This window comes from Neovison vison, chromosome 13, assembly GCF_020171115.1.
Source record: "Neovison vison isolate M4711 chromosome 13, ASM_NN_V1, whole genome shotgun sequence".
Classification (NCBI taxonomy): Eukaryota; Metazoa; Chordata; class Mammalia; order Carnivora; family Mustelidae; genus Neogale; species Neogale vison.
This window is the reverse complement of record NC_058103.1, coordinates 1,453,788-1,476,109: the sequence shown is the minus strand read 5'-3', so window position 1 is coordinate 1,476,109 and position 22,322 is coordinate 1,453,788. Positions and strand designations below refer to the sequence as shown.

At 67.5% G+C, this 22,322-nt stretch overlaps 1 protein-coding gene across 4 annotated transcripts; it reads right to left on the bottom strand.

Moving 5' to 3' along the window:
- Nucleotides 1–5,159: 5,159 nt before the first annotated feature.
- On the bottom strand, nt 5,160–12,317 carry NUDT14 (nudix hydrolase 14). Of its 4 annotated transcripts, none has more exons than XM_044229646.1 (6): nt 12,184–12,317; nt 9,179–9,222; nt 8,521–8,585; nt 8,130–8,367; nt 7,595–7,662; nt 5,160–5,428 (listed from the first exon to the last, which is right to left on the bottom strand). In XM_044229646.1, exons 1-6 carry the CDS (start codon nt 12,262–12,264, stop codon nt 5,235–5,237), a joined length of 690 nt encoding a protein of 229 aa, XP_044085581.1. In that variant the 5' UTR covers nt 12,265–12,317; the 3' UTR covers nt 5,160–5,234. The 4 variants fall into 4 exon arrangements, with proteins under 4 accessions (XP_044085581.1, XP_044085583.1, XP_044085585.1 ...); XM_044229649.1 differs by having other exon boundaries at nt 5,336–5,475; XM_044229648.1 differs by lacking the exon at nt 7,595–7,662 and having other exon boundaries at nt 5,160–5,475.
- Nucleotides 12,318–22,322: the final 10,005 nt, after the last annotated feature.

The following is a 22,322-nucleotide window of genomic DNA, read 5'->3' as shown; positions in this document are numbered from 1 at the left end:
CGCCGCCCCGGCCCGCGCCGGCTCCCCCAGCGCCCGCCCGCCCGCCCTCCGAGCGCCGGCGGCAGCGGCGGCAGCGGCGGCGGCGGCAGCGGCGGCGGCAGCAGAGGCGGCGGCGGCGGGCGGGGTCGGGGCGGCGATGCGGGCGCCGGCCTGGACGCGGGCCTGGGCGGCGGGCGCGCGGGGCGGCGGCGGCGCGGGCTCGCAGGCGGCCGCTCTCCGGCCCGGCTCCCTCCCTCGCGGCGGCGGCGACACCGGCGGCGGCGGCGGCGGCGGCGGCGGCGGCGGCGGGTCCCGGCCTCGGCTCTGCGCGCCCGCGCTCCCGGCGCCCGCAGCCAACAAGTTCGGGACGAGACTGACAGCTCGCTCGCCCATTCGTCACCCGCGCACCTGCATATGCATGAGGGGGCGGGGCCGCGCCGCGGGGTGGGGCTGGGGGCCGGGGGCGCCGGGCTTTAAAGGCGGCGGAGGGCGCTCCTGCCCGCGCCCCGGCGCGCGCTCCGCCGGGGCCCCGGGCGGCGGGGGTTCCGCCACGCCCCCGCCCCAGCCGGTGTGCGGGGGCCGGCGCGGCCGAGCGGCCTCCCCTCGCGCGCGCCCCGCCGGGTGTCGGCAGCCGGGGGTGGGGCGCCCCTGAGGTCACCGCCGAGGTCCCCTCCCATCAGTGCGCCGCCGCCGCCGCCGCTCCCCGCCGTCCCGGGGGAGAAGCCGCCTCCGGCACAAATCAGGGCCGTGCCCCCCCGCGGGGTGGGCGCGGCCTGGGACCCCTCCCCGGGGAAGCCACCCCCCCCCCCCGCGCACCGCCCCCACGGCCTCCGCGCCGGCCGCAGGGGGCGCTGCTCGGCGCCCACACCCCTGCCCGCCCGCCGCAGGGCTCGCGGGTCCCGCCGCCCGGCAACAGATGCTCCGCGGCGCGAGCCGGGTGCCGGGGCGGCCCTGGCGCGGGGCTGAGCCGGCCACGCTCTCGCGGAACGCCGGGGGCCGGAGACGGGGCTTGGGCGGGGACGCGGGGGAGCGAGCGGAGAATAAAAGGCGGCGGTGCTCGCTCAAAGGACGAGGTGGGAGCTCCCCTAAGAGGCTCCTCCTGCTGTCCCGGTCACCAGGTCCCCACGTCCCCCCCCCATCATCACCGTGCTGCCCTCTGCCGGGGTAACCTCGCGCCGCCCCCCACCCCCACCCGGGGTCAACTCCAAGGGCTCCTCATCTGCAAACATGGGCTCCGGCGAGTCGCATGGGCAGTTAGGGATCCCGAGGTCCGCAGGGCTCCGGCCCCACCCCCGCGACAACTGGGCGAGTCGTCGTGGGCCCCTCGGCTGGGGACTGGATGCTAGGACTGCAGTCCCTGCCTGCAGCTCGGAGCGGCCGCGGCTGGCGGCAGCGGGGGGCAGGGTGAGGCACGGAAGGCTTCCTGGGAGAAGCGGCTCCGAAGAAGGGGGTAGGAGCGCAAGCGCAGCGCTCTTTCTCACCAGGCTGTGCGGCCAAGTCGCCAAGGGGCCCGGATGTCCTGAGAGCGCCACCCGCACAGGGGGTGTAGGCCGCTGCCGGCAAGCAGTGCCTCCAGGATCCAGGCACCGGGGCCGCTGAGGGCCACGAAGAGATGGGCTCTGCTCCCGGCACCCGTCCCTCCCTGCCTGAGCCCCTCTGTCAGCTGGGGTGAAGGGGCAGGACGCCAGCCAAGGCCGCCAAATAAGAGAAGGCGAGCCGTGTTCAGAGCCTTCCAGATGCGACCACGGCCGCGGGGCGTCACTGTGGGGATGCCTCCTTTTCGCTCCCCTGCCCAGAAGCAGGCAGCCATGTACTCCAGGCCCCAAATCAGGAGACCCCCAACACACACACACATACAGAGCTCCGGGGGATCAGGGCTCCATCCCTGTCCATGCCCACTACCCCACTCTCCAGGGAAGCCCTGGGTGCCTCTGCCCGGCATTCAGCCTAATGGTGAACCCTTGAGGGGCCCCCAGTCCAAGGGTAAACAGAGCTAGAACGACAAACTGTAAGAGCAAGGCAGGCAGGGCGAACCGCACGGGGCCTTGCTAAGACCCAAGGGCAGGCGAGGGTCAGCCAGGTGACAGGCTGGGAACGGCACATGCAAAGGCCCTGGGGTGAGGAGGCCTGACCCCTGTGAAGGCCTATGAGAAACACAGTGGCAGAGGCCGAGCAGGGGAGGAGGGGCAGGCCTAGGTGAGGCTAAGGTGGGAATGAGTGTGGGGCCGCACGGGGCCTCTCCATGGGTCTTCATGCTGAGACCAAGGGAAGCACGGAGAGCAACTGAGCTGGGCTGGGCTGCACAGCAGTGACCTACATTTTCCCAGAGCTCCCTGGCTGCAGGGAGAGGGGCAGCAGGGGGTGAGGTCAGGGCAGGGAGGCCACAGGTCACCACAGTGCCAGTGAGAGGGGCCAGTGACCCAGCCAGGGCCTGGCAGCAGAGGGACCTGGGACCGAGCAGGGGGAATTCCTAGCGAAGTGAGAGGCGGGGTCCAGAGAACAATTCCCTGTGCGCCCCTCCTTCAACCACCCCCGAAGCTTCCTGCCCATGGCCAGCTGTGGGCGGGAAGAACAGCCCAGAGACTGGCTGTGCCGCGGGTTGCAGAAGCTGCCGTGTTTCAGCAGCGGCTCTCCGCCCGCTCAGGACGGTCTCGGCCTGGAGGCAGCGGTGAGGGGTGCTCACTCCATCTCAGGATTCAAGCTCAGCCTGTCCAAGGAGGCAGCCTCCCCTGGGCCCTTCCTGCTGGCCAGCCCCGCTTGGGGGTACAGAGTGCCCCCCACCTGCCCTGCAAAGCTAGGGAGACAGTGGCCTGACCCCATCTGCTTCCCTCCAGGCCTTTTGGGAGCAGGACCTGGGTCCCCCCCGGCCCAGAGCAGCTGGGTCCTCCCCTTTGGGGTCCCCCCATAGGGATTTCTGCAGCTCTTGGGCTGGAGGGCTGGGAATCTGATGGGGGCTCGGGCTCCTACTTCTGCCCGTGCTGGGCCAGGCTGCTCTGCCTCTTCCAGGAAGACCCCCATCCCTGCTCTGGGGCCCGCTGGATCCCAACACCCGTCTCCCACCCAGGTCCACCCGCCCCCTAGCCTGGGGGCTCCCTCTCTGAGTTCCCCAGTAAGAGGGGCCCTCAGGATGTTCTGAGCTGGGTGCTAGACAAGGCCGAGATGGGGTGGAGGCCCCCAAGCTGGCAGGGGCCCTTCAGGATCAGGCTGGGGTGCCGCTGCTGGGGTTTGGACAGAGCTGGCTTGGCTCTGGAATGAGCTGTGCTTCCGCCCGCCTGCGATCTGTGGTGCTAAATATAGCAGCCAGGGAGGGGAGTTTCCGGTTACAAACCCCCCCCAGCCCCCAGTGCCGGGAAATCGATGCCAGCTCCATTAGGCCCAGCAGCAGCGCCTGCGGACCTGCCCCGTCGGACCGCAGAGCAGAATGACGGGGCTGGACCGCACCCGGGGCCGGGCGCTCTGTCCCTCACCCCCCACCCTGCCGGCTCAGCGCCTCCGGCTTGCTCCCCATGGCACACAGAGCCTCCCATACCTGCCAGGGCCGCTCTGAGGCTGTGGGCAATGCCTGCAGGTCGGCCAAGAAGGACAGAGCTCTAGAGGCGGCACCCGGCGGGCCGCGAGCAGGGGAGGCGGGGTGGCGGGGTTCTAGGCTGGGCGGAGTTCCGGCCCTGTGACTTGGTCTCCGGACGGCTCTGGACAGGGTGGGGCAGGGCTGCTCGGGACCCCACCACAGCCCAGCCCTGACAGCCCCTTGGGCACAGGCCGCAGCCCCGAAGGCCCCTCCTCGGTGGCACGTCCCTCACCTGGCCGGGCTCCCGGGAGGCCCCACCTGGGTCCCAGCCAGCATTTGCATACAGGTGGTGCTGCTTGAGTGCGCCCCTTGGGTACCGCCTCTGCGGGCAGCCTCCACCGCCAGGCCCAGGGGCGGTCTGCGCTGTGCCGGTCCCAACCTGCCTGAGCCCCAAGCCCTCCCCAGGCCAGCAGGAAGGGAGGGACCCCCCCCACCCCAAGCATGCTCAGGAGCAAACACCTGCCTGCATGGGGTCAGCCTGGGGCCAGAGCAGGGGGATTTCAGGGAGGCAAGTAGACCGCAGCCCACAAGAGGTGCCCACACTTGACAATGGGGTCTCAGTGAGAGCCAAAGGCATGGCCCTCCCCAGCATGCGCCTCGATGCCGGACTGAGGCCCGGTCCCAGGGGACGCGGCAGCTCGGGGCACTAAGTGGGGTCTGCAGCAGAGCTCCGGGTCCCTCCAGTCCCCACCTACGACAGTAGCGGCCCCGGACATCTTGCCCTCTCCAAGCCACCACAACTGTTCACCCTCAGCATCGTCCAGGGGTCTAACCGGAGAGCTGGGAGGGTTCAGGGGACAGGTCAGGCCGGCCCTCCCCCGGGAGCTTCTGCAGCCCTCAGGCCGGGTCCCCATCCTGCAAATGCCTGAGATCCCCGCACCCCCTCTGCAATGGTTCCAACCCACCCACTGCCTGCGGAGGCCTTAGTGGGTGTGGAGCTGAGTGGGCAACAAGCACTCCTGTGACCCCAAGTGTTTAAGGGTCACAGAGGCAGCTCCCGGAGTGCCTGACCCGCAAGAAGGCTGGCACGCGTGGCGGGGGTCCTTCGGCCTCACAGGCCACACTGGTCGGCAAGCAGAGCGATATCCGGGCACTAACTCCCAACAGTCCAGGGCATGCCAGGGCTGCTGGGGGCACGAGACCAGATCCAGAGCGGCTCTGGCTTTGGGCTCCCGGAGAAGGAACCCAGCCCCGGAGCCGGGAGCGTGTACCCTCAAGAACGCACAGCTGGCACTTCCGTCCCTCCTCCTGAGGGCCGGCCCAGCCACCACCCGCACAGCTACACGGCTGCCCCGTGGCCCACCACGCAGTCTTGCCTGAGCGCTTGGCCCGGCTGAACCCCCAGCACCCCCCTGCCCCAGCAGGTAGCCTGGCCAGGCACCATCCTCCCTGTCTCTCCCTGGGACCCCGCCTAAGGCCGCACCTTAGCTCCCTGCCCACCACCAGCCGCCCACAGCCGTCCCTGCCCCAGCGGCAGCCGTCCCTGCCCCAGTGGAATGAGAGGCTGTCGTGGAGGCACGCCCACCCCCAGGGCCCATCTGGGAAAGAGCCACTGTCCCTCCACCCCCCACCCCAGCCCACCGGTCACAGCTCGGAGCCAGCAGACACAGGCTAGAGCCACACAAGCCTTTATTTTCGTCTGCAGGCCAAGTGGCCAGAACTAGCCTTGGTCTGGGCCCCTGGAGTCTCACTGGGGACGCAGGCCAGGGGCCACATGGCTGAAGAACCACGAGATGCCGAAGATGACGCCGAGGGTCTTGGGGACAGCTGGGTCATCCGCAAAGGAGCGGGCACCGTCCAGGGGCAGGTGCACGACCTCTATGAGCTCACCCTCCTCCGCCAGGCCCCCGCCCGGGCCGTCCCGCTGGGCATCCGTCACCTCTGCGTAGAACATAGTCTGGCTGGAGCCGGTGAGTCCCACACCAGACCTGCGGGTTGAGACGGCCTCTACGAAACCAGCCACACAGGCCTCACGGGCCGCCCTGGCCCTTCCGGCCCTTCTTCTAGCCACTCCTGCCCAGGAGACCCGCCGGATAGGCAGAGCTCCAGGATATGCCCCCCCCCGCACCCCCGGCAGATTCCTGCCACCCCCAAGGGTGGCAGAACCCTGGCCTCACGGTGGCCCTCACTTCTGTGGCCCTCATGTCGTGTGGCAAAGGTGGAAGGACTCCGCCCACGTAACTGAGGGCTTTCGTCAGCTGACTTCCAGCTTGAGAGATTATCCTGGTGGGCCTGACCTAATTAGGTGAGCTCTTCAGTGAAGGCTTAGTCGTCAGAGACACTGTCCTGTGGGCCTTGTAGACCAAGCAAGCTGCCACATGAGGGGGCCACGTGGTCCAGGCCTGCAGGTGGCCTCAGGGAGTGGACCATGGTCCCCAGCCAACAGCCAGCAGGGAAACGGGGTCCTCACTCAGCCACACAGCGACGAGGAGCGAGATTCTGCCACAATCACATGAGCTGGGAAGGGGACCCTGAGCCCCAGATAAGCCCACGGCCCCAGCCCACACCCTGACCAGTGTGGCCAGCCCCTGAGCACCAGGCTCCATTCCCAGGAAGCAGACAGCAGACCCACGGCAACTGTGAGGTTGTAAATGGGGGTCAACAGAAGCCAGAGATCTCTGCGGCGGGGGCTGCAGCTCCCTCGTGCAGGGCCTCCCTTCCCAGCACAGACCCCGTCGGCACCCAGGGCCCCGGGCTGGCTGGAAGCCAGGACCCATGTGGCAACCGTGTGGCCCAGGCTCAGACGGCCCCCAACGCCAGCCCCGCTAGGATGCCAGTTCCAGGCTGGGGACGGCTCCTGCGGAGGCAGCAGGGGTGTGGAGGGGTGAGAGGGAGCCCCTCCCTGGGTGGCTGGTGGCCAGAGGGGGCTGCCAGCCACCAGGAGGGGTCAGGCACCCAGGTGCAGTGCCGTGGCAGGCAGCGTGGGCAGACGGGAGGGGGCAGGCCGTTCTGCAGCCCAGAACCGCAGGGGAGTCAAGCAAGAGTGCGCGTCGGGAGACGGGGACCCGAGGGTTTCTGAGGCCGCCCAGAGACCTGCAGGGTGGGGGCTGCTCCCGCTGGCGGCCCAGCACACAAGGGGGCTTCTGCGCCCCCCTGCCCAGGAGGGGGCACCCCAACCAGTCGGGCCTCCCCCCGCTGACACGGTCCCTCCTGATGGCCGGTTTCCAGCAGGGGCCGCGGCCTGCACCTTGGATGGAAGCACCAGTCTGTGGGGCTTCCAGGCACAGCTTCCGCCGGCCTGTGCGGGAGACGGGTACAGACGCCGACCCGGGGCAAGAAGAACATACCCAGCCCCGCCCTCCACTGGGCGATCACGGAGGAATGCCTGGGCCTTGTCCCCTGTGACGGGCAGGGGAGCCCCCGGCTGTCCTTGGCTCCGAGAGGAAGCATCTGCTGTCTGTCCTGCCTCCAGGGACGCCTGCCCCGACCTCTACTCCAGCCCCTTTAGCCCTACCTCCCAAGGCACACCTTGTCTGCAAAATGCAAGTCTTTCCAGGCTGTTTGCTGCCCAGAGTCCTCTTGGGCTCCCCAGCACCCTTGGGATCAGGCTAGAGCCCCGAGACCCTGCTTGAGGAACCGGTGCCGGGGGGAAAGCCGCTCCTCCACGGGTCCCCCACCCCTCCAGGGAGCCAGCTCCCCCCGCCAGCCCCGGATCAGCACCCTCCCGTGCTCTGGCCACCAGCAGCAAGGATACCTGTGGACAGCAGGCCTGCCCCTCAGACCACCAAGCTCAACCACTTGGGAACCAGTGGCACATGTGGGGGCTCCAAGCCCTGGCTCCGTCCCTTCCTTGGCCTGGAGGTCGGCCCCAGCCCCCCAGCCCCCAGCCCAGGGAGCTACCCTGACAAAGCCCTTGGGCAGCTGAGGCACAGGGCCTGGACCCAGCACTGAGCGACCCCTGCACCAGGCTGCGAAGCAGAGCCCTCCCCACCAGCCCCCTCCCCGGGGGCACAGGCCCCTGCCCCTGGAAAGAAGGCTGCGGGGGGGCCATGCTCAGTGCCGTGCGGGGGGGGGGGGGGGGGCTGTCCTCCTGCTCCCACGTTTTACCAGGCTCAGGGACCCGTGAGGGCATCCAAGGGGCAGCACATGGACAGGCTACACCATAACGTCTCGTCCTGAAACATGGTGGGGAACACCTGGGCTTTGGTGGGGACAGGCCTGCGGTCTCAGCTCTAGGCCACAGCCCCTTCCCTCCCCAGCCATGCCAGAGCGCCTGCCCCCCAGCCTCATTCCTGAGCCGCTGACAGCAGGTCTGTGACTCCGCCTCCCACCACCCCCCACCGGCGCCTAATCCCACCACAGGAAGTAGAGGCGTCACGGTAGCAGCTGCCACCCGGAGCCGGCCCCAAGTGGCTAGGGGCCGAAGGGCGGGGGCTCATGTGCCCCAGAGCTGCCCCCGTGAGCCCTGGGTTCCAGCCTGGATCCCAACCTGAGGGCCTTCTCTGTCCAACCTTCCCCCGCCTCCATGTTGAAAAACAAGGAGGAAGAGCCCTGTTTGCACGCCCCCGGGGACGGGGCGCTCACCGCCTCCCAGCTCATCCCATCCCCCAGGTGGTGCGACAAGACGTCCAACCCCACTCACTTGTAGGTGGCGACCCGGCGCAGGTCGGAGGGAGACAGGCGGTAGCCACACTCCTCCCAAGCCTCTGCGCAGGCCACTTCCTCCAGCGACAGCCCAGGCTGGTCCACGAGGCCCGCACACAGCTCATACGTGACCCCCGCTGAGCCAGGCAGAGCCACGGGCAGCTCCCGGGCTCCGTCGTGGTCCACAGCTGCCAGGGACCCTGGGAAGTGGCGTTCCACTTCGCCCGCGTACACAGCTGGTTGGGGAAGGCCGGACCACAGTCACAGCTGAGTAGTAGATGCTAGACCCCCTAAGTGGGCGTTAGTTTGCCCCTCCCCCATCTACATTCTGACCCTAGGGCCCCAGGGGCCTCTGCCCTCCCCCCAGAGCCCACTCCCGCGTGCCTCACCTGGCCGGAACTGCTTCACCAACACCAGGCTCTGCTGGGAACAGTTGAACATGAGCATGGCCACACTGTGGGGGGCGGGGTACACGATGCTCAACACAGAAGCAACACCCTCACCTCACCTCCCCGGGCCCTTGGCTCCCTGCCCCCTGTTCCCGGCAGTCTGGGGAAATTGGTCCCTTACTCGGATGGGAACACTGAGGCCCAGGCAGGGCCAGAGCATGCCAAGGCCCCACAGTCAGGCCAGGACACAGGCAGAAGAGGGCACAGGGGTGGGGAAGGACATGCTGGGCAGGCTGGGGGTGGCGGCAGCTGAGGCCGGCTGACTGACCGGACATGTGGCCCCCGCTGGCTGGCTGCCTCCTGGCCACACCCTCGTGCCTCCTGCCCTCCAGCCCACAGCCTGCTGCTCAGGGGAGGACGAGGGCACCCAGACAGCCTCTTCCAGGTCCAAGAGGGCCCAGCTGCCACTACGGTCCAGGCAGCCTGAGCCAGGAGCCAGAAGGGGATACCCAGAGAGCACGGGTGCATCAAGAACATGGGTGCACCCAGAGGGAGGCAGCAAGGCAGGGGCGGGGGGACTCCCGGCCCCTGAGCCCCAGCGTCCCAGGGGGTATCAGCCTAGGGCTTCCCCAGCAGCCGGGCCAGGCTGGGCGCTCACCTGTCATGTGTCTTCATGAAGTCCCATGACTTCTGAGTGCCATTCTGAAAGATGCGGGGCAGTGGTCAGGGGTGGCCTGAGGGCTTCTAGCATGTGTGCAAGTGCCTTGTGAACCTGGGCCAGCCAGACAGACCCACTGCACCAGCCCCTACCCGGGCAGCCCACCAAGGCTTAAGCCCATCAAGAGTAGGGAGCTGCAGCAGGTTAGGGAGGGAGGTCACTGACAGCCTGATCCTCTCCAGGATGGAGAGGTGGAAAATCTCAGCACATGGTAGAAAGGCATCCGAGGCCCAGTGTGAGCTGCCGCCTGGGGCAGGCTGGACTGCAAGAGATGTACGCTGTCACCAAGTGTAGGCGGCACCGTGTGGGGCATGGGGAGGGACAGGACGGGGCGGGAGGAGCAGAGATCAGGCTTTCAATGCTGAAGCTTCCTCAGGCCAGTGGAGACAGACAAGAAGGCAGGAGGGGCAGGCCAGCCTCCTGAGTACACAGGCACCAGGAGCCGCTGGAGTGGGAGTGCCCCAGCCGGGCTGGGGGGCATCGCCCTGCTGGACATGGTGATGCAGTGATGGTGACTGGACAGGGGACGACCCCGCCCCCCCCCCAGCTTCTGTCTGGGGCTGTCTCTCGTGCATCCTGTCGGCCTGTTGTCTGTGGCTTGTCTCCATCATCCTGCTCCCCGAGCCTGGGCACCACCCCGCCACGGGCTCCCAGGGCTCCAGGCAGCAATCAGTGAATGAAGGAGGCAGTGCGAGGCCGGGCTGGTCCAGGCCCACCAGGGGAGCCAGGAGGGGCATTTGTGGGGTTCCAACACGCACGGTGTGTGAGAAGCCTAGAATCCTGCCAGCTGGACACCACTAGACAGGGTGGGCTCCCATCCTTGGGGCTCGAGGGGACATGATCAGGGGCCATTCCACCTGGTCCTGCCTCCTCCCCAAGGGGTCTCTGCCAGTGGGGCTGGACCTAGGGCCCTGAGGACCTGCCCTGTGGCCACCCATTGTCAGCAACTTTAGGCCATCTGCTCTCAGCCATTGGGTCAGCCATAAGACCCCGGAGAGCTGCAGGCCCCGCCCTTGGGGCTCTGTGCAGGCCTTGAAGTGGACATGGACCTGAACGCCAGGCACACAGAACGTGCAGCTGGGGCCACAGAAGTGGGAGGACTTCCTGGAAGAGGTGACACTCTACCAGCCACAGAGGCCCCCGAGGGAAGGGCATTCCAAGCAGAGGGGCTTCACGGCCAGAGGCCCATGTGCTGGTCCAAGGGGCGCTGGACAAATCAGTCTGAGCTCTGCGGGAAGCAGAAGGCCCTGGAGGACTGGCAGGGGCCTTTGTTTCCAAGGGGAAGGTCGGGCTGCCTGGGAGGCCATTGGGAGGCACCAACCCCAGGAGGCAAGCCTGGGCCTGCCTGCAGTCTGGCCACCGCAGGGCCGGCCACCCACCAGGACGCACTCCAGAGAACGCCTGCTCCCCCACCCCAGCCTGCCAAGCGCCCGTTGTGCCTCCTGCCTCCTTCAGGATAAGTGTCACCTCCTGCAAATCTCGGGGACCTTCCCAGCTCGAGATCAAAATGTCGGTCAGACCCTTCGGTCCGGCCAAGGCAGGATGCTAAGGGACAGGCCAGAGAGGCCCAGTGAGGACCAGCCAGACCCACCCCCAGGAGCCCCAGACCAGCTAGTTGGGTCCTAGGCCTGGTTAACCTTCTTGGGCGGGGGGGGGGGGTTGTGTGTGTGACCTGCCTCCAGTCTGTCTGGCTGCCATGCCTTCCCCAGCCAAGGATGGCTGCGGGTGTCCCTCTGCATCATGCACGGCCCAGCCCTGTGTCCTACAGCCCCTGAAGGAACGCTGCCTGGGCTCCCCGAGCCGGGGCCCACCACTGCCTCTTGCCTGCCCTGGCTCTCTTGGGCCACCACCACCCACTGGTGGAGCCGCACTGACAGGCTACTGCACTCGAGCTCGGGGAGAGAGGATGGCGGCCACATGCCACATGGCCGCTGTGTGCCCCACCCCCCGTGCCCACCCACTGCCCCCAGCCCAGCCTCAGCCCTCTGGGGGCTGCACAGCCATCATCAGACATTGCCACCCAAAGTCAATGCCAAGGAAAAGGGCAGCGATCTCAACCGTCCCTCAGCTGACCCCCTGCTTCTGTCCCAGGCCAGCACTGCCAACCTGGGCCCATCCCAGGGACATGAATTCCCTGTCCCCTTACAGCCAATAGTGAGCCACGGTGCAAGTGAAAGCTATGAGAGGAAGGGCCTTGGAGTGGACAGGGGGCTGCCAGCCCGGGGGCGGAAGCGGAGCAGCAAACATCTGGACCACGTGTGCTGTCAGCGAGGGGAGAGGGCAGCCTCGTACAGAAGGCCAGGAGACACTCCAGCACCCGGCAACGCGCTGGGGGCAGCCGGACCGCTGCGCAGAAGGTGAGGGCCCGAACCACGGAGCTGCTTCTCCCTGGCCCAACAGACATCCCTCGCGAACTTGCTCTACGCGCGGCGCCCAGGGAGTCACGTGGTCCTGCTCTCAGCGGTGGCCGGGGGGATGGGCGGGAGGAGAGGGTTGGGGGGGCGCAGCCTGCCCGCGTGCTGGGCAGCGGAGGTGCCCTCGGAAGGAAGCCCAGCTGGAGAGGCTCCCCAGTGCTCTGCCAGATCCCGCTGCTGCCTCCTCATGCCACAACCCTACCTCCACTACCAAGAATGAAGACCACCGCCTCCAGGAAGCTTTCCCTGACCCCCGAGGCGCCCCGTACGTCCCGCTGCAAAAAGTGCTGGGGCCCCGCACAGCCTCCTCGGAGGGATGGGTCGTCCCCAGAGGGGTCCCGACCCGGTCTGGGACCCGGGCTCGAACCACACCCGCCAGCTGAGCTGGGGCGCTCCACAGGGGGCGGGGCGGGGCGGGGCGGGGCGGGGGCGGGGCCGCGGTGGGCGGGGGCGGGGCTCCGCGGGCGGGGGCGGGGCTCCGCGGGGCCGGGCGGCGGGGGCGCGCGGAAGGCGCGCGCGCGGGCGGCTCACCTGGCGGTAGTGCAGCGTGAGCGGCCGCAGGTAGGGCGAGGCTGCGCAGCGGCCCACGGCCGCCCCCTCGATGCGCTCCATGCCAGCGCGCGGAGCAGCCCGGCCAGGGGCAGAGTCCGCGCCGGCCTCGGGCTGCCGGGCGCGTGACCCGGCCCTGGGCATGCTCAGTGCGCGCGGGGCGGGGCCGGAGCGCGCGGGGCGGGGCGGGCAGCACCTGCCTGGTTGGCGCGCAGGTGGGGCGCTCCCAGATCCGCCCGCCGTGGGAGCCGAGTGCGGGGCTAGCGCGTGGAGCCGGCTGCCGGGCGGCGTCCAGCGGGGTGTGCGGGCTGGCGGCCGCGAGCGTGGCTGCAGGGGACCCACCGGACACGCGATCGCCCGTGCTCGGGGGACTTGGGACTTCGTGGGGCAACCCTGGCGGGAGGAGCCGAGCGGCTGTCCCACCCCACGCGGGATGACCGCGGCCCTGAGACTGGGTGATGCGGGGGCGAGGTCAGGCCCCAGGGCAGGAGAGCTGGGGGCCCTGGCGGGAGCGGTCAGCGCTCGCGGCTGACCGGCGGAGCCTGCCAGAGGAGGAAGGGCGGGGACGGCGGCTGCACGCGGGACCACTGAGTGGGCGGCGCTGGGAGACAGTGTAGACCCTTCTGGGGAGCCTGGTGGCCAGGAGGACAGCAGCTCTGGAAGAAGGGCGAGGCCCGGGAAGGGGGCGGGACCAGGGCCGAGGCAGACGCAGGCCCTCCGCTCACCTGCCCGCTCACCTGCCTGCTCACCTGCCCGGCTGGGGAGGAGCTGGCGCTCCCAGCCTGGGGAGCTGTGCCTCCTTCCCCTCTAGGGCCTGCGGCTATTCCCACCCTGAGGAAGGCCGGCCCGCCACGTTCCTCCCCAGCTGTGAAAAGGCCCCGGCAGCTGGACTCCTTTCTTGGGGCTGGATCTGGGGACCCCTTCCAAATGCAGCCGTTGCCTCCCCAGGGGCCTCTAAGAATGGTGGGGCAGGGGGCTGAGCCCCGCTCCTGCTCTCTGACCTGTGGCCCCACAGCTAATAGCCAGGGGCCCTGACCACATGGCCTTGAAGCTGATGCCCATGTTTTCTTATCTGTTGCTGGGTAGCGAGACACGGGGCCTCAGAATGTCGTGGCTGGAAGCACCCATCTGTCTCTCACTGTCTCGGTGTACGGATGACTCTGGCTCAGCTGGGCAGCTCTGCCATGGGTTTTCTCTGCATGTGTGGTCAGGAGACAGCGACCCGGGCACCTTCAGGAGGCTCAGCGGGCTCGCACATGCAGATGGCTCCGCTGAGCTGCCAGATGTGGGGCAACGCGTCTGGCAGCTCAGCTCGGGGGCCAGAGCAGCGGGGGCCGGCTGGCCCCCCACGTGGGTCCTTTCTGTGCAGCATGGCAGTCTCAGAGCCATGGGGTCCCCCTGCGACAGCAGCTCCCCCAGCACAGGGTCACCGGGCCAGGCTTGCTGCAACTCAGCTCCCACATAAGGCAGCGCTCCTTCACGGCATCCCTTGCCAGAAGGAAGGTTCACAGGGTTCTGGAGCCGCGGGAAGGTACGGTTCCTGGGGGCTGTTGTCAAAGAGTCACCATCACCGCCCATAAACCTAGGGGTTTGTGCTTCCCAGCCGTTCTGGGCACCCCATGTCCTGAGCACTGGAGAGACGCACACCAGGGCCCGCCCTGCCCAGCAGCCAGGTGGGCCTCTCCTCCACACACCTGGGGTCCAGGGGCACTCCCTGTCCACACTGCAGGACCAATGGCAGAGCTCACGCAGCCCTGGCCCGGGCAGAGGAGGAGCAGCAGGGAGCCAGGAGCATCTGGGACAAGAGGCAGCCTCTGCTCCCAGCATGCATCTTGCAGTGGAGGGAAGGGAAGGTTTCATGAGGCAAGCAGAGGTGGCTGGTCATGGAGACAGCAGAACTGAGGTCTCTGCACCCGTGAGGTGCTGCCCCTCGGGGAACAGTCTGGCTGTTCTGCAAAGGGGAGACATCAAGTCCCCGGGAGACCCACCAGTACACTCCTGGGGGTGCGCCCGGGGCTGGAGCGTGGACTCAGCCAACCCCCGCACTGGCCGCCCTACTGCCAGCAGCTGGGAGGGCAGCCGCACTGCCACCAGCAGGCGAGCGGGTCCACTGTGTGGCTGACCCTAAGACAGCATGACTCAGCCACAGAAAGGAACAAGATTCAGATGATTTGAAGACAGGAATGCTGCGCGCTAACCGTGGCCAACTAGCCCCTCTCCCCCCATTCCCCTCTGTCCAGGATGTGGCCGGCGCAGCCTCACCGTGGACCTTGGGCCAGGATCCCCGGGGTGTGGCCAAGTCTCTCGGGTGAGCTGTGAGTATGGCCACCGCACAGCAGGCGGCCTGGAACTGGGGGTCCCCGTAGGAGGGACAAGGATCCCTGCTCAGGCTGTGGGGTGCTCGAGCCAAGGAGCCACCGTCCCAGAGCCCTGGAGGAAAAGGGAGGTCCGGAGCCAGTGGGCTGGGCTGCTGTGAGCCCCCATGTCCTCCCCCCGGACCTACAACCACGGGTGTGCTGGCCCGGGACGGCTCACACTCCGCATCCTGCCGCTCCGGGCCGGAGTCTGACACCGGCCGCCCTGGGCCGGGGCCCAGCTGGCAGCCGCGCCGCAGCCTCCTGAAGGCTTCAGGGCAGGCCCCGTTTCGGCCTTGTCCAGCTCCCACAGGCACCCACACCAGGCTCTCTCCCTGATGCTGCTCCCGTCTTATTCTCCTCCTCCTCCTCCGAGGACGCTTGTGGGGACCTCGGGCCCACCCCAGCAATCCAGGCTTGTCTCCCCATCTCACGTCTGTGTCCGTGAAGTTCCACAGCGGCAGGCCTGGGGGTCAGGGCGGGGCCCTGGGGGCACCCCAGCCAGGCAGGAGCCTGTGTCGAGAGGGCCCTAGGGCCGCTCAGTGCCTGCAGAGCGTGGCAGAGCCCTGCTTCTCCACGGTGGGCAGGCACTGGCGGGACCCCTGGGTGGCTTCTGCTGGCTGCCACCTCCCTTCTCTGGGTAGGAGCTGGGGCTCATCTGCTGAGGCCAGGACTGGAGGGAGGGTGTCTGTGTGCCGAGCCCCACGGGGCAGGGGGCTGGGAGCACTGGTGGCCGGCAGGGCTTCCCCACGGTCCGGGCTGGAGGGCGCGCTCGAGCAGTCCCCAGCAGCCTGGGCAGAGAGATGCGCCCCCGCTTCCCCCAGGGCTCAGTCTTCTCCCGGGGGGGCAGTGGGCAGTCAGGGTCCAGAGAGGTGAGGGCACAGGTCAGGGGTCCTGCTCTGAGAGACTCCAGGGATGGAGGGTGGTGCCTGCAGGGAGGGCCAGAGGCAGCGGCCACAGCAGTGGTGACGTCAGGGCTGGACGTACAAAGCAGCTGCAGAACTCACATCTGGACCTGATGTTTCTGCCCCCCCCCGCCCCCGTGCCTGTGCTTACAGGACTGTGCCTTGGTTATGGTTATGCCCCTTGAAGGCATCTTCCTCTGGCCGTGCAAGGCCTTGGCTGGGGCAGCCAGGAGCGACCCTACCGGAGCCCACGCAGCACGTGGCTGACCATGTGGCCCAAGCAGCCTGGGAGGAGGAGGCCCCAGAGCCGTCCCCACACACAGCAGGTCAGCCTCGCTCACCCTCACGGTCACAGTGTGGCTCTCGTGGCCGCGGCGTTGCCTACAGACCCAGGGGCATCAGGGAAGGGGTGCAGTTTTGCAACTGGGAGGAAACCCTTGCCCAGAAGGCCCCATTGGGAAGACCGGGGACCGTTCCCTGGAAGGTGTGGGCCAGGGCGCGCGCTGCCTTCCCCGAGCGAGCCCAGACTACGGATGGTGAGGAGGAGCTGAGGTGGCCTGGAGGGGTCGGCCCCGCAGCCTGGAGAGCTCAGCGGTGGTCGGCCTCCCGTGTGCACGCGCACGCTCCCGCATGCTCTCCCGGGGGTGTGGCTCAGGGGCCCTGCTCCGGCCCCGCTGGGTGTGGGGCGCCTTCGTGACACTGAGAAGTGCACCTGCCTGCATCTCTTCCCGCACCGAACCCTCTGCTTTCGTCATCGCGTCTCTTCCCTCCTTTCGTGACGGCTCGCTCTCCCCATCCACGTGGCTGGGCCGCGGGCGCCCAGGGGTTCGGTGGAACCGACTCCAGTGCCTCTGGATGAGACGGGGGCTGGAGTCTGTGAACCGAGGGGAGCAGACGCCGGCCCGGTGTGGGTGGGCCTCGTCCGATCAGATGCTGGCCCGGTGTGGGTGGGCCTCGTCCGATCAGTTGGGGTGCACACAGGACCTGGGGCAGAGAGAGAATCCGCTCCCCGTGCCGTCCCGCTGGGTCGCGGGTCTGCTCCGCCTGGGAGATCCAAGTGGAGCCCACGGCGGGCTCTGCGGGGTCTGCGCTCGCCGCCCGCCGGCCGTGCCTTCGCCGCCTGCACTGGGTGACCCGTCCCTCAGAGCGACTCCCATCCCCGCATGTGTGTGTCTGTCTGCTTCTCCGGAGAACACAGGTCATCATGCCTGGGCGTCGTCTGACGGGTCTTGTGCGGTGACCACCCTGCGCCGGTGCCCCTTCTCTTGGACCTGGGGGTCTCCTCTTCCGTCCCAGTGTCACTGACCCATGCCTTTGTCTTCCCTGGTCCTTGTCCTCATTTTGCTGGCCTTCCTCCTTCAAGAGCTGTCTCATGAAAGCTGACTGCTTGGGACCCTCCCCTGATTGCTCTCTGGCCGAGTGGTCCATCCTGGCTTGGCCAAGGGGCTACCCGTTCCTTCTGGCGTCATGGTAACGGCTGAACCAGTCCCTGACCCTTTGTGGGGGCCTCTGTCCCTCTGGCTGTGTCTGGGTCCTGAAATGCCATCATGTCTCATCTTGGCTGGGTTTCTGTACCCTCAGCCAGTGACTCTTCCAGTCCGTAGACATGTCCGTGTGTCCCTGTGTCTGGTATCTCCCCCTTCCCCTATGGTGTCTCCAAGGTGGTCCACATGCCCCGTCCTATTCCCTTTAACGCAGGGCCGTGGGAGCCCCATGTGCATCAGGGCAGGTGTGTCCTTCATGGGGGGCGCAGTACAGCGGTCCGGCCAGCCTCCGGGGGTGTAGATTTTGGTATCGGGGACACCTCGGGCCTCTGGCCCGAGCTGCACCATCGGAGCCTGCCTGTGGCTCTCCGCTCAGGTTAAGCCCAGAGCTGCCGAGGGCCGGGCCACCCCGGCTTCCCCTCCTGCCTCTGCGACTCCTGTGCCGACGGCCCCCGCTGTCCCCACGGTGCTTGGACACACGTCCTCGTACCTGACCGTACGGATCCCTCTCTTGGCTGTTTTTCCCTCACCCTTCAAAAGTGACGTCTTAGCCATTAACCTCACTGCTCCGTACACAAGTCAGAGCCACAGTGGGGAAAGCACCAGCAGGGCTTTGGACGGGAGCGGGCCGGGTCTGCCGCGCGGCTCCCCGGGAGGACCTCGGCCGCTCCCGTCCACACTCCCACCCGCCCGCCTCCGGGTCTCCTCCAGAGGAGCTGCGCGCCTCTCTGCGGGCAGGCACGCCACATCCTGTGTCATTGCCCCTGCCGCCATGGGCGCCCCCCGACTCGGCACCCGGCCGCAGGAGCGGCGTGGGCAAGCGACCGCGGCTTTCCAGACGGTCCCGTGTGCCTTGTGCTGTGTCTGCAGAAGAGCAGAAAAGATCAGTTTGAAGAGAAAACAAGGGCCGGTTCAGAAAGCATGCTTTGGGCAGCCTGGTTGCTGCTGGGGGACTGCCCCCCGGGTAGCCTCTCTGGATGCGGGACTGTTCCCCACCTTTAGCAGCTGGTGTGTGTCCCCAAGCTACACCCGCTTCTGTTTTGACCAAGCGCTCGCTGACGGCCCCAGGACAAGGGAGGCTGTGGGGCCTCAGGGCCCGGGTCTGGCCTCAGCCTCCCGGAGAGGTCAGGGGCTGTGGGCGCCGCCAGTAGGCCCGGACACGGGTGATCTAGGGGCACCAGGCCCCTACCGTCAGGGCATCAGGCAGGACCCGGAGGATGCGCTGCCCTGTGCTTCTGCTTCTGCCCTTGGGGTCCTCTCACCATCCCGTATAGGTCAGGTGCATGTCAGAGCGGGGGCTCCTGGGAACCCGCGTCCTCCGCTGTCTGACCCAGCGGGCCAGGCCTCACGGGCACCGCTGTCCTGCACACCTCTCCCCCTACTCTCCCTCTCCCTTCCTGTGGCTCCCTGGCTCGGTGCACGCTCTCCTTGTAATGGAGCAGTTCCTCCGGGCGCTGGACACGGTGCGTGGGAGGCAGCGTGAGGCCCGTGGCACGTCTGAAGACTCTCTCCCTTCGCACCCGGGACGGCTGGGCTGCGCCTGGAACCCCATCAGAGCCGCTTTCTGCAGCGCGGGGTGGGGGCGTGGCTCGGCCGCCTGCCTGCCGGCCCCGTGGCCCCTTCCACTTCTGGAGGCGTCCTGAGGCCTCTTTGGGGACCCAAAACATGTTGATTTGGAGAACGCCGCGTGTACTAGAAAACAGTGTGCCTCTCTCCACCGCATCATCCAAACCGCTCACGTCTTTGCTGGTGGATGCCAGAGCCGTCTGTGTGCAGAGGCGAGCCGGAGCGGGTCTCGGGGCGTCTGTGGCCTCCTGCGTTCTGAAGCTGTGGTTTCGGTGGCGCACAGGTCGGGGTTCTGATCTGCCGTCATCTCCCGAGTACTGGCGTTCCTCTGTCCCTCGTGACGCTATGACTTTTTTTTTTTTTTTTTTAAGATTTTATTTATTCACCCGACAGAGAGAGATCACAAGTAGATGGAGAGGCAGGCAGAGAGAGAGAGAGGGAAGCAGGCTCCCTGCTGAGCAGAGAGCCCGATGCGGGACTCGATCCCAGGACGCTGAGATCATGACCTGAGCCGAAGGCAGCGGCTTAACCCACTGAGCCACCCAGGCGCCCCACGCTATGACTTTAAAACGGTTGAAACGGGCAGCCGGGTATTAGGTGTGTTTTGCCGCAATGAGAAAATACAGTAAGACACGAACCGGAGGCCGTGCACCTCCCAGCGGGAGAACACGCCGCCGCCGCGCGGACCCGCACCGGACAGCTGCTCCGTGGCAGACGCGGTGGCCGTGGCGGGTGGCCAGACAGTCGGGGGTCTTCGAGCAGGAGGAGAACTGAGGCTACGGAGGGTCGAGACGCACGTCAAGCGGTTGCAGCGCCTGGGCCGTGTGCGGGCCCTCGGCCGGCCGTCCCGGAGCCTGGAGCCCTGACCGGGCGCCCGCGTGCCGGTGGCCTTAGCAGTTTCTGGGCAACAGTCCTTAGCGACCCAGACGAAGTAAGAAGCTCTACCCGGGGCTTGCTTCAGAGCAAGCGGGGAGGGGGGGGTGAGAAGGAAGGGGCGGGGCCGCAGGCAGGGAGGGTGCAGTGGGGTCTGCATGACCCACGACAGCAAGACATGGGGTGCATGGGGACACATCACCGACACCATCCCCACTGCCTCCTGTGCCTCACAAAGACCCTCTCCACCCGAGTCCCGCGTCTGTAATTTCAGCAAATCTGTGGACTGTTTCCCTGAAGATTCCCCTACTCTCATCTGTCCCGCAGGGGAACTCCGTCCTGCTGTCCTCCTCCCCCCGCTGCCCGGACAGGGCCGCCGGCTCCACATCCCTCCCTGTTCCAGAAGCCTCACCATGACCTTTCCTGGTTCCTTCTCCTCTGGGGACGGTCCCCAGCCCCACGTCTCAGCATCATTCGGGGATCCACGCCTCCGCTGGGCTCTGTCTGAGCCTTGAGCTCCCGCCTCTGGCTTCCCGTGCCCCCATCTCTGGTCTGTCATTCTCCACTGCCCAGAACCCCGGGGCCACTTTCCTCTCAAGCCAGGCTCCTCCTTGGCCTGGCCACCCTGGCCCCACCACGGACTTTGCCCAGCAGGGACCCTCGTGCTCAGGGCCAGGGGCTGGGGCGTCTTCCTCCTCACACAGAGGCTGTGCCCCGACCCTTCCCGAGGCCCCGACACCCACCCGGGCCCGCCCTCCTCGCTGCTGGGCTCCCTCCAGCACAAGACCGTGCCCACCTCCCACACTCCCACCTCTATGCCGGGCCTCCGGCAGGCCCTGCCCGGCGCTTCTCAGCACGAGCCCCCGCCTGGCCCGGAGATGAGCCCCACACCCACTCCTGTACCCCCCACACCCCAGGTGCCCCTTGTGGGGCTTGATGTCAGCCCGAGGGCAGCAGTGGGGCAGAGTGGCGGGGTTGAAACCACGGGAAGGCCTGCCACACCACTTCCCCCAGGGGCCTGGCCCGACCCTCTACCCCAGTCATGGCAGGGTCCCCCCAGGACCGTGGGGCTCATGTGGGCCAGAGCTGCGCTGGCCTGGGGACAGTGGGACAGCAGGCCCCAGCCAGGTCTCAAAGGCTGTGGGGGGGCAGGCAGGCTTCGGGGGTGGCCCTCTTGGGGCGAGGGAGGCAGGCTTGGCGTGAGCCCAGGCAGGACCCCAAGGCCTACAAGCGGGGTGTGTGTGGAACCCCAGCCCCGACCTCACTTGAGCCCCAACACTACAGACCCGGGCTCCTGGGTCACACGCTGCCTCATGGGTACGCCCGCATCTCCCCAGAGCTGACAGCTACACCCCACCCACGTTCCCAGCCTCCAGGCGACCCCAGGTCTCAAAGGGGAGCAGTTGGGCCTGGAGCCCCCAAAACGCATGAGCCGCAGGGCGGCCCAAGCCCACCCAGAAGACGCAACCGGGGGAACAATGCCCTTCGTGGGACAGACTTTCCCTCCACGGAGAAAATAGAGTCTAACAGAATGGCGACTTCCTGCATTTGTGCCCGAGGGGTGACTCACACGGAGACCTCCCACAGAGAGGAGCCTCCGGCCAAGTCCGCTGGGCTGGGTGCTGCCGGAGCCCCGCACGCCCCAGGCCCCCAAGGCAGGCAGGGCCCCCCAGCCACCCGTCCTGCGGGCCTCAGCCCACCCCCAGCAGCTTGGCCGTGGAGAGGGGCTGGAGTGAGTTAGGCAGCCACGGGGCTGGGGGATGCCGTGGGGGGCTTCCCGGAGGAGAGAGACCCGGCCAGAGGACACGGGGGCATGAGGAGAGCTATCGGGGGACAGCGGGTCCCTGCTCCGGAGACGTGAGGGTCGGATGCCTGCAGGCTGTAGGGGGGGCCCGAGTGCTGGCGAGCAGGGTAGGGTCGAGGGAGCCATGGGGATGGGGCTGCCTGGGCCTCCTTCTGCATTCTGGGTGAGGGGGTAAGGTGGCCGGGGGACAGCCCTGGGTACGAGGAGGGTGGGCAGTGACGGCCAGCAAGGCCCGCCATGTAAGGGCTGAAGCTGACGACGCCTGGGGGCCTGGGCAGTGCGCCGTCCAGAGTAGCCCGGGCAGTCAGACCCGGACCCTTGGGGAGGTCGGACCGGCCTGCCGGGTGGGGACAGTCCCTGGCGGTAGCAGGAGGATCCTGAGGGCTCCCCCTGGGGTCTTTCCCTTACGGAGAAGAGGTGTGAGGGCAGGACCTTGGGGCAGGAGATGTGACCCTCGAACCCCCGTGGGAGGAGGGGTGAGGACCCGACGGCCGGGCAGGCGCTGGGCCAGGATCATGCTGAACTGACACACGGTAAGGATGCTGACCTCTCTCCTCCTCTACCCTTGACAGAGGCCGCAAGCTCTTCCGAGAGTCCTTCCCTGCGACCTTCTGGCGCTGATGTGCTCTGAAGGGCGCTCAGCCTGGCAGGCCATCTCCTGACCACACGCTACTTTTATTTTTTATTATTTTTTTTTAAGATTTTATTTATGTATTTGACAGACAGAGATCACAAGTAGGCAGAGAGGCAGGCAGAGAGAGAGGAGGAAGCAGGCTCCCCGCTGAGCAGAGAGCCGATGCGGGGCTTGATCCCAGGACCCTGAGATCATGACCTAAGCCGAAGGCAGAGGCTTTAACCCACTGAGCTACCCAGGGGCCCCCACACACTACTTTTAAAGGATGTATTTATTTTTAGAGAGAAAGTGCACAGGGGGTGGGGAGGGGCAGACGCAGAGGGGGAAAGAGGTCTCAGCAGACCCCTGCGGAGGGCCTGGCCGGGCACAGGGCTGTACCCTGTGACCCGAGATCATCACCTGAGCCAGAATCCAGAGTCAGACGCCCAACCAGCTACACCACCCAGGGGCCCCGACTCTGTTTTACCCTTTCTGTAATCCCCAGGGCCAAAGGCCCCATGT

Coding starts and splice junctions, on each gene's coding strand:
- NUDT14 (XM_044229646.1), bottom strand. CDS start 12,264: ATGGAGCGCATCGAGGGGGCGGCCGTGGGCCGCTGCGCAGCCTCGCCC. Junction 9,223..12,183: donor TCACGCTGCACTACCGCCAG/GTGAGCCGCCCG, acceptor CGCATCTTTCAG/AATGGCACTCAGAAGTCATG. Junction 7,663..8,129: donor CGCCGGGTCGCCACCTACAA/GTGAGTGGGGTT, acceptor ACCATGTTTCAG/GACGAGACGTTATGGTGTAG.